This window comes from Phyllobates terribilis, unplaced genomic scaffold (assembly GCF_046119375.1).
Source record: "Phyllobates terribilis strain yellow unplaced genomic scaffold, ASM4611937v1 Scaffold_11__3_contigs__length_659146591, whole genome shotgun sequence".
Lineage (NCBI taxonomy): Eukaryota > Metazoa > Chordata > Amphibia > Anura > Dendrobatidae > Phyllobates > Phyllobates terribilis.
The window spans coordinates 187,527,431-187,543,700 of record NW_027362771.1 but is presented as its reverse complement, the minus strand read 5'-3'; the positions used below and the strand labels follow the sequence as shown (position 1 = coordinate 187,543,700).

The following is a 16,270-nucleotide window of genomic DNA, read 5'->3' as shown; positions in this document are numbered from 1 at the left end:
GGGAGTTGTGCTCCTTTTCTATGTTAATTATAGTAAAAAGTCTTAACCCCTTAAGAACTGTAATAAACATTTTTATTACAGGTCGTTATGGGGCAACTTGAACAAGCTCAGGCATGCCGCACCCATTCAATGGCTACAAAACACAATTTTTTTTTCAAGGTTCAGAATTTTTTTGCACTACTAAAATATTATCATAATCATAATGACCTATACTAAAAGGAAAGTCCAAAGACTATACACATGCACACTAGTGGGTATAATGAAAAACACAATTTACTTAAAGCTTCAAAACTTCTGTATGTCACCACGCATATCGCTACATCACGTGTGGCTTCCTCAGGGGTCATATAGCGATGTGTGGGGATATACAGGCCCCTTACTTCGCCTAAGATATCTGTGATCTTCCATGGTACTTATTTTTTGCACTAATAAACTAATTGTTTGACGATAGATTTTGCATGAATCTTTTTTTTTTGTTAGATCAGTTTTAATATATGCATATACCTTGTTGCACTACATAATTGCTCATTATACCGTGTGACACTTATATTTTCTTGTGATGGCCAGGGACCTTTGCATAATCAAAGCAGGTGATCATGCTTGTCACATACCATGGAGAGCCAGTTTTATTTTTGTGTATAACATACTAGTGTTTTTTTTTTAACATTCTTAACTATTTTAAGTTGTTTCCTTGTATTTTGCAATGAAGCTTTAATTAAATTGCATTTTTCATGATACCAAATAATGTGCACTGCAATTATATATATAGCCCTTTGGTACATGTGTTTTGCTATGCTAGCATGTAGCACTTAGAGATTATATATGGGTTGTGCCTGTCGATTTTCTAAATCTAATCATACTGACATGCCAGGTCATTTTTACTGCACAATGACCGCTGTAAAAAACAAACCCCAAAAAACAATGGCAAAATTGCATTCACCACTTCACTTCACTTTTTTCACTACATTTTATGGTAAAATTAATGGCGTCATTCAAAAGTACAGTCATGGCCAAAAGTATTGAGAATGACACCAAAATTATATTTTCACATGATCTGCCGGCCTCTGGTTTTTATTAGTGTTTGTCTGATGTTTATATCACATACAGAAATATAATTGCAATCATATTATGAGTACCAATAGGTTATATTGACAGTTAGAATGAGTTAATGCAGCAAGTCAATATTTGCAGTGTTGCCCCTTCTTCTTCAAGACCTCTGTAATTCTCCCTGGCATGCTCTCAATCAACTTTTGGACCAAATCCTGACTGATAGCAGTCCATTCTTGCATAATCAATGCTTGCATTTTGCCAGAATTTGTTGGTTTTTGTTTGTCCACCCGTCTCTTGATGATTGACCACAAGTTCTCAATGGGATTAAGATCTGGGGAGTTTCCAGGCCATGGACCCAAAATCTCTATGTTTTGTTCCATGAGCCATTTAGTTATCACCTTTGCTTTATGGCAAGGTGCTCCATCATGCTGGAAAAGGCATTGTTGGGCGCCAAACTGCTCTTGGACGGTTGGGAGAAGTTGCTCTTGGAGGACATTCTGGTACCATTCTTTATTCATGGCTGTGTTTTTAGGCAAGACTGTGAGTGAGCCGATTCCCTTGGCTGAGAAGCAACCCCACACATGAATGGTTTCAGGATGCTTTACAGTTGGCATGAGACAAGACTGGTGGTAGCGCTCACCTCTTCTTCTCCGAATAAGCTGTTTTCCAGATGTCCCAAACAATCGAAAAGGGGATTCATCAGAGAAAATGACTTTGCCCCAGTCCTCAGCAGTCCACTCCCTGTACCTTTTGCACAATATCAGTCGGTCCCTGATGTTTTTTCTGGAGAGAAGTGGCTTCTTTGCTGCCCTCCTTGAAACCAGCCCTTGCTCAAAGAGTCTCCGCCTCACAGTGCGTGCAGAAGCACTCACACCAGCCTGCTGCCATTCCTGAGCAAGCTCGGCACTGCTGGTAGTCCGATCCCGCAGCTGAAACAGTTTTAAGATACGGTCCTGGCGCTTGCTGGTCTTTCTTGGGCAACCTGGAGCCTTTTTGACAACAATGGAAGCTCTCTCCTTGAAGTTCTTGATGATGCGATAGATTGTTGACTGAGGTGCAATCTTTGTAGCTGCGATACTCTTCCCTGTTAGGCCATTTTTGTGCAGTGCAATGATGGCTGCACGTGTTTCTTTAGAGATAACCATGGTTAACTGAAGAGAAACAATGATACCAAGAACCAGCCTCCTTTTAAAGTGTCCAGTGATGTCATTCTTACTTAATCATGACTGATTGATCCATTAACACAGGTGTGGGTGTTGATGAGGACAGGGCTGGCGATCAATCACTAAAACAATGTTAGCTGCTCCTTTTAAGGCAGGACTGCAATGATGTTGAAATGTGTTTTGGGGGTTAAAGTTCATTTTCTGGGCAAATATTGACTTTGCAAGTACAGTAATTGCTGTTAAGCTGATCACTCTTTGACATTCAGGAGTATATGCAAATTGCCATTACAAAAAGTGAAGCAGTAAACTTTGGAAAAATTACTACTTGTCTCATTCTCAATACTTTTGGCCATGACTGTACAACTCTGCTCACAAAAAAGCAAGCTCTCCCACAGCTGTGGTTAAGGAAAAATATAAAATGATGGCTCTTGGAAGAAGAGGTGAAAAAAAACAAAGCTCAAAAATGAAAAATCTCTGCCTCTGCAGTGTGAGCAGCTTCTTCTTACCTCAGTACCCCAGGTACCTACAAGACTAGATGAGACAGGGTGGACATCAATGTCACCAGCCTCTTCTTACTTCAGCATTCTAGATCTCAGCATCCCTGGTGTCTCCAGTATTAGATCAGAAAGACAGGGTGCACAGCAGTATGAGCTGCCTATTCTTACCTAGCATCCCTGGTGTCTCCAGTGTTAGATCAGACAGACAGTGTGCACAGCAGTATGAGCAGCCTTTTCATATCTCAGCATCCATGGTGTCTCCCGTATTAGATCAAAAAGACAGGATGCACAGCAGTATGAGCAGCCTCTTCATAACTCAGCATCCCTGGTGTCTCCAGTGTTAGATCAGACAGACAGTGTGCACAGCAGTATGAGCAGCCTCTTCATATCTCAGCATCCATGGTGTCTCCAGTATTAGATCAGAAAGACAGGGTGCACAGCAGTATGAGCAGACTCTTCATATCTCAGCATCCTTGGTGTCTCCAGTATTAGATCAGAAAGACAGGGTGCACAGCAGTATGAGCAGCCTCTTTATAACTCAGCATCCCTGGTGTCTCCAGTATTAGATCAGATAGACAGTTTGCACAGCAGTATGAGCAACCTCTTCATATCTCAGCATCCCTGGTGTCTCCAGTATTAGATCAGAAAGACAGGGTGCCCAGCAGTATGAGCAGTCTCATCATATCTCAGCATCCCTGGTGTCTCCAGTATTAGATCAGATAGACAGGGTGCACAGCAGTATGAGCAACCTCTTCACATCTCAGCATCCCTGGTATCTCCAGTATTAGATCAGATAGACAGGGTGCACAGCAGTATGAGCAACCTCTTCATATCTCAGCATCTCTGGTGTCTCTTCATATCTCAGCATCCCTGATGTCTCCAGTGTTAGATCAGAAAGACAGGGTGCACAGCAGTATGAGCAGCCTCATCATATCTCAGCATCCCTGGTGTCTCCAGTGTTAGATCAGAAAGACTGGGTGCACAGCAGTATGAGCAGCCTCTTCATATTTCAGCATCCCTGGTGTCTCTTCATATCTCATCCCTGGTGTCTCCAGTGTTAGATCAGAAAGACAGGGTGCACAGCAGTATGAGCAGCCTCATCATATCTCAGCATCCATGGTGTCTCCAGTATTAGATCAGAAAGACAGGGTGCACAGCAGTATGAGCAGACTCTTCATATCTCAGCAGCCTTGGTGTCTCCAGTATTAGATCAGAAAGACAGGGTGCACAGCAGTATGAGCAGCCTCTTCATAACTCAGCATCCCTGGTGTCTCCAGTATTAGATCAGATAGACAGTTTGCACAGCAGTATGAGCAACCTCTTCATATCTCAGCATCCCTGGTGTCTCCAGTATTAGATCAGAAAGACAGGGTGCACAGCAGTATGAGCAGTCTCATCATATCTCAGCATCCCTGGTGTCTCCAGTATTAGATCAGATAGACAGGGTGCACAGCAGTATGAGCAACCTCTTCACATCTCAGCATCCCTGGTATCTCCAGTATTCGATCAGATAGACAGGGTACACAGCAGTATGAGCAACCTCTTCATATCTCAGCATCCCTGGTGTCTCTTCATATCTCAGCATCCCTGATGTCTCCAGTGTTAGATCAGAAAGACAGGGTGCACAGCAGTATGAGCAGCCTCATCATATCTCAGCATCCCTGGTGTCTCCAGTGTTAGATCAGAAAGACTGGGTGCACAGCAGTATGAGCAGCCTCTTCATATTTCAGCATCCCTGGTGTCTCTTCATATCTCATCCCTGGTGTCTCCAGTGTTAGATCAGAAAGACAGGGTGCACAGCAGTATGAGCAGCCTCATCATATCTCTGCATCCCTGGTGTCTCCAGTGTTAGATCAGAAAGACAGGGTGCACAGCAGTATGAGCAGACTCTTCATATCTCAGCATCCCTGATGTCTCCAGTGTTAGATCAGATAGACAGGGTGCACAGCAGTATGAGCAGCCTCTTCATATCTCAGCATCCCTGGTGTCTCCAGTAGTAGATCAGATAGACAGGGTGCACAGCAGTATGAGCAGCCTCTTCATATCTCAGCATCCCTGGTGTCTCTTCATATCTCAGCATCCCTGGTATCTCCAGTGTTAGATCAGAAAGACTGGGTGCACAGCAGTATGAGCAGCCTCTTCATATCTCAGCATCCCTGGTGTCTCCAGTATTAGATCAGATAGACAGGGTGCACAGCAGTATGAGCATCCTCTTCATATCTCAGCATCCCTGGTATCTCCGGTGTTAGGTCAGAAAGACAGGGTGCAAAGCAGTATGAGCAGCCTCTTCATATCTCAGCATCCCTGGTGTCTCCAGTATTAGATGAGATAGACAGGGTGCACAGCAGTATGAGCAGCCTCTTCATATCTCAGCATCCCTGGTGTCTCCAGTATTAGATGAGATAGACAGGGTGCACAGCAGTATGAGCATCCTCTTCATATCTCAGCATCCCTGGTATCTCCGGTGTTGGGTCAGAAAGACAGGGTGCAAAGCAGTATGAGCAGCCTCTTCATATCTCAGCATCCCTGGTGTCTCCAGTATTAGATGAGATAGACAGGGTGCACAGCAGTATGAGCAGCCTCTTCATATCTCAGCATCCCTGGTGTCTCCAGTATTAGATGAGATAGACAGGGTGCACAGCAGTATGAGCAGCCTCTTCATATCTCAGCATCCCTGGTGTCTCCAGTATTAGATGAGATAGACTGGGTGCACAGCAGTATGAGCAGCCTCTTCATATCTCAGCATCCTTGGTGTCTCCAGTATTAGATGAGATAGACCGGGTGCACAGCAGTATGAGCATCCTCTTCATATCTCAGCATCCCTGGTATCTCCGGTGTTAGGTCAGAAAGACAGGGTGCAAAGCAGTATGAGCAGCCTCTTCATATCTCAGCATCCCTGGTGTCTCCAGTATTAGATGAGATAGACAGGGTGCACAGCAGTATGAGCAGCCTCTTCATATCTCAGCATCCCTGGTGTCTCCAGTATTAGATGAGATAGACTGGGTGCACAGCAGTATGAGCAGCCTCTTCATATCTCAGCATCCCTGGTGTCTCCAGTATTAGATGAGATAGACAGGGTGCACAGCAGTATGAGCGGCCTCTTCCTACCTCAGCAGTCCTGGCATCTCCAATTACATCAGAAACACAGGATAGACAGCAGTGTGTAGCCTCTTCATATCTCCCATCCCTGGTGTCTCCAGTATTAGATCAAAAAGACATTGTGGACAGCAGTGTAAACAGGCTCTACTCACCTCAGCGCCCCTCGTATCTGCAGTTACAGAATGGACAGCAGTTTGAGCAGCCTCTTCCTACCTCAACACCCCTGGTCTTATCAGTATTAGATAAGACTGTGTATGAAGCCTCTTCTTACCCCAGCACTCCAGATATATGTCGTTTTAGATCAAAATATTTACTAGGAGAACATCTTCTAACACATGGAGGGGGCAGAACTTCCTATGGCACATAATCACAGGAACTTGCCTGGTAAGATTCTAGGGTAGGTTTTCATCAGTATAACAAGATGTCAGCCATTTTTATGTACTTTGGTGATTGCCACCCTGGGCATAATGTGTGTAACTTACTAACTAAAGGTATTTAGGAATTTATTTATGACATTTTCTTTTTTAATATATTTTCTTCTCTTCTCATAGAGCACATTTAAAGGGGTCACCCAGTTTTTACAAATTGATGTCTTCTCATTAGGATAAGTTATCAATATTAGATTGGTGGGGGTCTTATCAGCTATGATACAATATCTTGTAACAAAGGAACGATATATTGAATAGATGCTATAAAACCAGCAAATGTACTGCCTCTACCAATAGCTGATTGGAGTGGGTTCTAAAAGTCAGAACTCCACCAATCTAATATGTAAACAACCGAAAGAAATTAACTGGAGTCAAGTTGGTATGCATGCAAAATAGAAGCATGTTCAGACTGGCCGAGAAACAGACAAAACCAAAACAGAAACAAAATAAATAAATACCCTGCTGTAAATAAGTAAAAGCAATAGTTCATATAAATACCTTTGGGTACTTAGTAAACACCATTTTTGATCAAAAAAAGCGTAGAAACCAATGTTATTTATATGCACTATTGCTTTTACTTATTTACAGCAGGGTATTTATTTATTTTGTTTCTGTTTTGGTTTTGTCAATCTACTATGTAATTTATCCTATTCCCAGAGATAAGCCAACAATTTTTTAAAAATTCCAGTAATGTAATATAAGGCAGTATTTGTTATTCATAGAACTCTGCTTATCTTATAAATTAATATTCTCCATGTTATCGATTTTTTTGGTATATTTTATCTTTCCTGGTCTATAGCTCCAGCCATATTTTGCACATACAAAATAATTTATATGCAATTATATTCAGTTATTCATACTGTATAGTATTTTTTTTTAATTAGAAAACGGATGAAATGTTGTAAAGTTAATCAATATTCATGAGTTAACCCTTCAGTCTGTAAATCTGCACATTTCTATTATTCAATGTCTTTTAGAGGGTAAAAGCCCTCCATTTTTTTCCGTACCTGGCTTTAGAAATAGTTATTAATTTTTGGCTCCAGGAAAGGCTTTTAGATCACAAGAGCAGCTAATGTGTAAACCTTGTGAGTGATGTCTCACTCCTGTTAACACAGGTTCGGCTCCCTCCATGAAGTGCGTATAGTATATAAAAGACATACTGTTTATTATAGTCTCTTGTATAAAGAGAGGACAAAAAACATAGCTGGATAACGTCCAAGGACTGCAGCTGCTGTTCCCCACTGTTTCCATGATGCTTTATAACTTCTAAACATAAATCCTAAAATCCCGTGTGGTGCAGAGCTGTGAATGGAGGACCTACACATCTGTATGTACAATAAAAATAATAATATTTCCATTACTTAATAAATGTGCAATTATTTTCAAACATAAGAGATGTTAAGATGAAGACTTAGGCCTGAATTCATCAAGACTGTTGTTTTGTGCGGCAGTCTTGATGAACAGTGTGGAGGAGCGAGACGCGCCAATTTGTTTATGACGTTTGGGCCTCTTATTAAGTTTAGTGCATCATAGCTGCTGTGCCCCACCGCAAGGAATGTACTCCCATCAAAGACATTTTTGTTGTAATTTATGCACTTTTGTGGCATACACTATGATAAATTATACCAACTGTAGCAAACTTTCAGATGTTTTGATGACAATTTCCTAGCATAGCAGGGATGATAGGATCCCCATAGAAATTCTTGAATTGGTGATAGGCTATACATTCTTAAATGCAGGAAATTATCTCACTGGGTTGTCTGATCTGTGAATCAACCATGTTTTACATTTAGCATATAATAAGGGAAAAACATTCCTCCCTTCCCCTGCACGTCACAGGGCCCTGTGACGTGCACTCTTCTTGTTCACATGCCACGCATGCGCAAAGCGCCGCTAACATCAGGAGCACTTTTTTTTGCTTCCGGCTCCATTTACCCTGCAGTGGTCTATTGCGCAGGCGCCGGTGAGTCACTGTGACTTCCGCTCCAGCGACTGTATGTATATACAGTGGGTACGGAAAGTATTCAGACCCCTTTCAATTTTTCACTCTTTGTTTCATTGCAGCCATTTGGTAAATTCTAAAAAGTTCATTTTTTTTCTCATTAAAGTACACTCTGCACCCCATCTTGACTGAAAAAAACAGAAATGTAGAAATATTTGCAAATTTATTAAAAAAGAAAACTGAAATATCACATGGTCGTAAGTATTCAGACCCTTTGCTCAGACACATTTCCTTGTGATCCTCCTTAAGATGGTTCTACTCCTTCATTGGAGTCCAGCTGTGTTAAATTAAACTGATAAGACTTGATTTGGAAAGGCACACACCTGTATATTTAAGACCTCACAGCTCACAGTGCATGTCAGACCAAATGAGAATCATGAGCTCAAAGGAACTGCCCAAGGAGCTCAGACACAGAATTGTGGCAAGGCACAGATCTGGCCAAGGTTACAAAAGAATTTCTGCATTACTCAAGGTTCCTAAGAGCACAGTGGCCTCCATAATCCTTAAATGGAAGAAGTTTGAGACCACCCGAAGTCTTCCTAGACCTGGCCGTCCACCCAAACTGAGCAATGGTGGGAGAAGAGCCTTGGTGAGAGAGGTAAAGAGGAACCCCAAGATCACTGTGGCTGAGCTCCAGAGATGCAGTAGGGAGATGGGAGAAAGTTCCACAAAGTCAACTATCATTGCAGCCCTCTACCAGTCGGGCCTTTATGGCAAAGTGGCCTGACAGAAGCCTCTCCTCAGTGCAAGACATATGAAAGCCTGCATAGAGTTTGCTCAAAAACACATGAAGGACTCCCAGACTATGAGAAAGAAGATACACTGGTCTGATGAGACGGAAATAGAGCTTTTTGAGATAATTCTAAGCGTTATGTGTGGAGAAAACCAGGCACTGCTCATCACCTGCCCAATACAATCCCAACAGTGAAACATGGTGGTGGCAGCATCATGCTATGGGGGTGTTTTTCAGCTGAAGGGATAGGACGACTGGTTGCAATTGAAGGAAACATGAATGCGGCCAAGTACAGCGATATTATGGATGAAAACCTCTTCCAGAGTGCTCAGGACCTCAAACTTGACCGAAGGTTCATCTTCCAACAAGACAATGACCCTAATCACACAGCTAAAATAACAAAGGAGTGGCTTCAGAACAACTCTGTGACCATTCTTGACTGGCCCAGCCAGAGCCCTGACCTAAACCCAATTGAGCATCTCTGGAGAGACCTGAAAATGGCTGTCCACCAACGTTCACCATCCAACCTGACAAAACTGGAGAGGATCTGCAAGGAAAAATGGCAGAGGATCTCCAAATCCAGGTGTGAGAAACTTGTTGCATCATTCCCAAGAAGACTCATGGCTGTACTAGCTCAAAAGGGTGCTTCTACTCAATACTGAGCAAAGGGTCTGAATACTTATGACCATGTGATATTTCAGTTTTTATTTTTTAATAAATTTGCAAAAATTTCTATATTTCTGTTTTTTTTTCAGTCAAGATGGGGTGCAGATTGTATTTTAATGAGAAAAAAAATGAAATTTTTAGAATTTACCAAATGGCTGCAATGAATAAAGAGTGAAAATGTTAAAGGGGTCTGAATATTTTCCATATCCACTGTATATACAGTATGGTTCCTAACTATCAGGATGCTGAGAGGAAGTGGGGACCAAACCTTCTTGTTGCGCACACTGGAGGTCACTGGAACGGAAGTCACAGTGACTTCCCCGGCGCCTGCGCAATAGACCACTGCAGGGTAAATGGAGCCGGAAGCAAATAAAGCGTGCCTCACTGTAGAGGCGCTTTACGCATGTGCGGGATGTGAACACTAAGAGTGCACGTCACATGGCCCTGTGACGTGCAGGGGAGGGGAGGAATATGGAAATTTGCTGGTATAATTTATTGTTCCAACAATGATGGCAACCTGTCCTGCCCAGATGCAGCAAAACATGTCCAAACCACCATCGTGTTTCAGAGACGGTATGAGTTATTTTGTTGTAATTTAATGTTGTTCGTTCCCAAACATAAGGACTCTTATTTAAACCAAGAAGCTCTATTTTTGTCTCATTTCTGCAATAGCCTTTTGGTTTTCTCAGGTGATTTTTAGCAAACTGCAGATGAGCATCAACATTTGTTTTGGAGAGCAGTGGCTTTCTTCTTGCAACCCTGCCATGCATACCTTTGTTATTCAGTGTCCTCCTGATGGTGGACTCATGAACATTGACATTAGCTGTTGTAAAAGAGGCTTTTAGTTGCTTAGAGGTTACCCTTTTTTCCTTTTTTACTTCGCAAACTATTACCGTATAAGCCTTGCTTTTGGAGAGATCGTTGTTGGTCGACCACTCCTGTGAAGTGTAAAAGTAGTCCTGAATTTCCGTCAGTTGTACACAATCTGTCTTGCTGTGAGTTGGTGGACTCTATACTTTTTCCAGCCTGATGTGAATCAGTAACTCTTCTTCTGAGGTCCTCAGAAATATCCATTGTTTGTGCCTTGATACACTTCCACAAACGTGTTGTGAAGACCAAATTTTGTTAGATCTAAATTAGATTTAAATAAAACAGGCCTCCCACTCACACCTAATTGTTATACTATTGATAACCCAAGACTCTAATTTTACCTTCAATTTATCTGCTAATCCTCAAGGTTCAGATACTTTTGCCACTCATAGACATGATGATGTTGGATTATTTTCCGCATTTAAAAAATTGCAAAGTCTTATATTTGTTCCATTTGGTTCCCTTTATCTTCATTTATGACTTGTGGGAAAACGTGACATAGTTTTAAGTAAAACCTATGCAGAAATAAGGAAAATTCTGAAGAATTCACAAACTTTCAAGTACCACTGTATCTCAAAATGCTGTTAATAAAAGCTCAGGCAAGATGAATGCCCTATGATCATATTCATAAAACAGAATAAAAATTCTACAATCAGAAAATATATATGATAGAACAATATTTTTACATTTTAATTATTGAAAATTATTTGTAACAAAAATTATACTTTCCCCTTAAAAATTAACTGAAAGTAAAAATAAAAAAATAAGTTTCTTTTAGATAACTGTTGAACTGTTTGCACATTGAAGAAGTGACTAAATAAGGGAACTGTTGGCTGTTAAACCTATTTTTCAAAGGTTCATAGGGAAGTAACCACAGCAAAAATGGGATTTAAAATGAACTAGATGTAATCTGTCCCAATTGTGGTGTGGTTTGATATATGTACTGATGTTATGTCCTAACATGAGTTAATAAAGTCTTTTCAGTAGTATCATATGAAAAGAAGAATAATATTTTTCTCATTATAATTACTTTGATATCAGCACTTTGTAAGGAATACATTCATTCCGTTCCCTAGTGGGCAGAGTAATTTGGGACTATACATATTCACTTCCATTTTCCGTGAAAGACTGTTGACCTATGTATGTTTTTTTATTATTGGATGAACACTAAGAGACAATGTATAAACTCTACGTAGATAGTGCTTTCAAGCCTATGAGCCTGATCCATTAAGACTAGCATTTGATAATGACAGGCAGGAAGGAGTACGATGTGCCTAATTCATTAAGAGGTTCGCAGCAGCTGCACTTAATGAATTAGGCACATCTTATAACTGGAGTGCACCTCACCAGAAATGTTACTGCAGTCAAGGACTGAAATACATTTCTGGTATAAGGTTACATGTAATTTTTGAAAAAATTTCTGGGTGGACTTTGCCACACCACATTCGACCATGGTGCGCCATTTTAACAGGGTTGGCCAGGACTGGCATAAAAACACCAAAAATTATGCCACCGTTCAAAATGTTTTACACTAGAAAACTAGCGAAAACACCTGTCACGACACAGCTGTTGGGTGACCAGGAAACAGGTGCTCCTACTCTGTCCCTAGCACTAGGGGGCTCGCCCTATTCCCCGGGATACCTCTGAAGGTGAGGATGCCAGGGCCTCCGCTCTCGCACTAACTGCTGACTTAGCCCTCCATCTGTTCTCCTCCCCCACCAAGGGAAGGGGGCGCTACTGTGCACCGTAGTACACCAACACGACAAAAAAGGCTACACAGACAGGATTTAACAGAAAACTCCAGGCACACAAAATATTCACTCACATATAACAGAGGAAACCAAAATGGAGAAGGATAAGGAATTCCCACACATACAGTACAGACCAAAAGTTTGGACACACCTTCTCATTTAAAGATTTTTCTGTATTTTCATGACTATGAAAATTGTACATTCACACTGAAGGCATCAAAACTATGAATTAACACATGTGGAATTATATACTTAACAAAAAAGTGTGAAACAACTGAAACTATGTCTTATATTCTAGGTTCTTCGTAGTAGCCACCTTTTGCTTTGATGACTGCTTTGCACACTCTTGGCATTCTCTTGATGAGCTTCAAGAGGTAGTCACCGGAAATGATTTCCACTTCACAGGTGTGCCCTGTCAGGTTTAATAAGTGGGATTTCTTGCCTTATAAATGGGGTTGGGACCATCAGTTGTGTTGTGCAGAAGTCTGGTTGATGCACAGCTGATAGTCCTACTGAATAGACTGTTAGAATTTGTATTATGGCAAGAAAAAAGCAGCTAAGTAAAGAAAAACGAATGGCCATCATTACTTTATGAAATGAAGGTCAGTCAGCGCTCAAAATTGGGAAAACTTTGAAATTGTCCCCAAGTGCAGTTGCAAAAGCCATCAAGTGCTACAAAGAAACTGGCTCACATGAGGACCGCCCCAGGAAAGGAAGACCAAGAGTCACCTCTGCTTCTGAGGATAAGTTTATCTGAGTCACCAGCCTCAGAAATTGCAGGTTAACAGTTGCTCAGATTAGAGACCAGGTCAATGCCACACAGAGTTCTAGCAGCAGACACATCTCTTCAATAACTGTTAAGAGGAGACTTTGTGCAGCAGGCCTTCATGGTAAAATAGCTGCCAGGAAACCACTGCTAAGGACAGGCAACAAGCAGAAGAGACTTGTTTGGGCTAAAGAACACAAGGAATGGACATTAGACCAGTGGAAATCTGTGCTTTGGTCTGATGCGTCCAAATTTGAGATCTTTGGTTCCAACCACCGTGTCTTTGTGCGACGCAGAAAAGGTGAACGGATGAACTCTACATGCCTGGTTCCCACCGTGAAGCATGGAGGAGGAGGTGTGATGGTGTGGGGGTGCTTTGCTGGTGACACTCTTGGGGATTTATTCAAAATTGAAGGCATACTGAACCAGCATGGCTACCACAGCATCTTGCAGCGGCATGCTATTCCACCCGGTTTGCGTTTAGTTGGACCATCATTTATTTTTCAACATGACAATGACCCCAAACACACCTCCAGGCTGTGTAAGGGCTATTTGACCAAGAAGGAGAGTGATGGGGTGCTACACCAGATGACCTAGCCTCCACAGTTACCAGACCTGATGGTTTCGGGTGAGCTGGTCCGCAGAGTGAAGGCAAAAGGGCCAACAAGTGGTAAGTATCTCTGGTAACTCCTTCAAGATTGTTGGAAGACCATTTCCGGTGACTACCTCTTGAAGCTCTTGAAGAGAATGCCAAGAGTGTGCAAAGCAGTCATCAAAGCAAAAGGTGGCTACTTTGAAGAACCTAGAATATAAGACATATTTTCAGTTGTTTCACACTTTTTTGTTAAGTATATAATTTCACATGTGTTAATTCATAGTTTTGATGCCTTCAGTGTGAATGTACAATTTTCATAGTCATGAAAAGATGAAAACACAGAAAAATCTTTAAATAAGAAGGTGTGTCCAAACTTTTGGTCTGTACTGTACAAACCAAACAACAGTCACTAATAATTCCTCCAACTCTCCTTCTCATTAGAACTCCTTTCCCTCCGTTAGCCATGCAGCAAATGCTAGCTCTGACAAGGATTAGTATCAGAGCCCAGATTATAAATGAATAGGAGTGGCTAACCAAGCTCAGCTGTGAGAACAGGGATTTCCAACATGGCCTTTTAATCCCTGTTCTGCCAGAAGAAATAAAACATGTTTTAAAATGAAGGAGAAGTGCTCTTCTCGGAGCCAGAGTAGGAGCCATCAGACGCTGCGGTCTTCTGGCTCCACCCCGTTGCGGTAACCCCGTGACAACACCTTGATGAATCATGGCCTACATATTTTAAATCATGAAGTCAATTTACTTTCTACATCAAGGAACTCCTCTTGTTTCAATTATTAGCATTAGCGTTTCATTCTGTATTCTTATCATCAAAATTTACATTTAGGACTCGTTCAAACAAGCCTTTATTCTATCCACGTTCACCATGTACAACACTCAGAGAGCACACAAACCCATTATAGCCAGTGTGTTAGTGCACATGGCTGATTTTCCACATGGACTAGTGACCCACGGGGTTAAAATATCACAGCATGAACTAATCTGTCCCATTTTATGGTCCAGAATAGTATACTTAATGTAAAGGCAGCTCTTGAACCCTTCCACTATGCAGTCGATTAAACAGGGCTGCAAACTGAGCCACTCATGTCCGCAATTTGCAGACTAGTCTGGCACATTTTTCAATATGGCCAATCTGAACCCAGCCATCCTTCACTAATAATGACCCATTGGCAACATTCGGAATGAAAATTGAAGCTAAAATGCCAGTGGTTGATTTAAAAAGCAATTGTCAGAAATATTAACACTGACCTGTTAGCTTATTATTGGTTTCATCCGAGTTTTAGAAGAGTAATATGCGGTCTGTGTTTTTGATATTCCATGCTTCATGAATTTAACTATGTGGATGGAAAAATTAAAAGAATTTCAATTGACTTCAGATTCTCAGAAATAATTCGATTTATCATGGTAGTACTTAATAGAACGCCAAATTATTTGAATATTTTGGACTAAAGTGAAAAGCGGCGTTGTACATAATCCAGCCCCTCCATTGTCACTAGCATCCATTGTACATTGGCACACTTCCCATGCAGAGCCGTTCAGTGTGGCCATTCATTGAGAGCCCCGCTCTCTTCCAGGCACACACACACAGTGTTAAGTCTTCTATGGACGCTTTCATTGCTTTCTTGTGCTGTGTAAAACTTGGTTTTATATTAAGTAGGTGGACTGCTGATCTCCCAGCATGCCATTCTGGATTTGGCCTTTATGAATTGTTTGGTAAGCTTTCCAGCTGACAATAAAAGCTTTATAAGGGTTTCCTAATTAGCAGCTATGTTGTCTGTAAAACACTGATGATGACTGTGGTGAATGTGAAGTATTCACAGCCTTTGTAACGTAAATTTCAGGCTGGCACATTGTATAAGGCAACACTAAGTGACTTATTTTCCTTCATGTTGCAGACTGAGAATGTTGATATCTGTCTGAACTTTCTGGCAGCCCGAGGAGCTAATGTGCAAGGACTCTCTGCAGAAGGTAAGACAATCCACTATACACTAGCATGGTCTCCAGGCTCCTTCACATTGATAATTTAAAAAGCAGATAATCTACATTGCTAAGCATTGGTATTTATCATTTGAAGTAGTATAATTTCATGGTCCTTGAAATCTATACTGGCTTTAACATCAATAATTTACTTTATGTCCTGAAATCTAGACATACTGAACTATTAAAATAACTCAAACCTTGGATGACCTTGGAATTCCATTGTTAAAGGTGCCTGCAGTAGGTTGTGTCAGCACTAAACATTGCCAACTCTAAAGCGTGTAGGAAAGCGATAAAAGTGGTTTTCATTCTACCCAGTGATAGATGCTTATTGCTTACTCATGTCCTCAGAGCAAAGGTTGATCTCAACGGAAAATAATATACATTTGGTGCAATTAATACTATATAGCCATAAAAGATGGTCACCTAGAGCAAGTTTATCATTTGATTATGTCTAATTTGCAGGTTCAAAAAGTCATTTTTCTTTCATTTTGAGAATTAAAACCTTTTCTTCTTATAGTTTTAAGTTTAAATTAAGACTCAAGTCGATTAAGTTCTAACTTTGATCCAAAGGAAGGCAGAAACCCCATGAGCCAGACTCTAATTGCCCCATATTAGGTGAAAAATCCCTTCCTGAGTCCAGATATGACAATCAGAC

At 41.2% G+C, this 16,270-nt stretch overlaps 1 protein-coding gene across 12 annotated transcripts in view; it reads left to right on the top strand.

The window, feature by feature from the left end:
- NAV3 (neuron navigator 3) overlaps window positions 1-16,270 on the top strand; it is an 837,776-nt gene that overhangs the window by 570,561 nt on the left and 250,945 nt on the right. For all 12 annotated transcript variants that reach the window (XM_073651894.1, XM_073651888.1, XM_073651886.1 and 9 more), the window contains one exon: window positions 15,531-15,603. In XM_073651894.1, coding sequence (XP_073507995.1) covers window positions 15,531-15,603 — 73 coding nt within the window. The remainder of the gene's footprint in view (window positions 1-15,530; window positions 15,604-16,270) is intronic.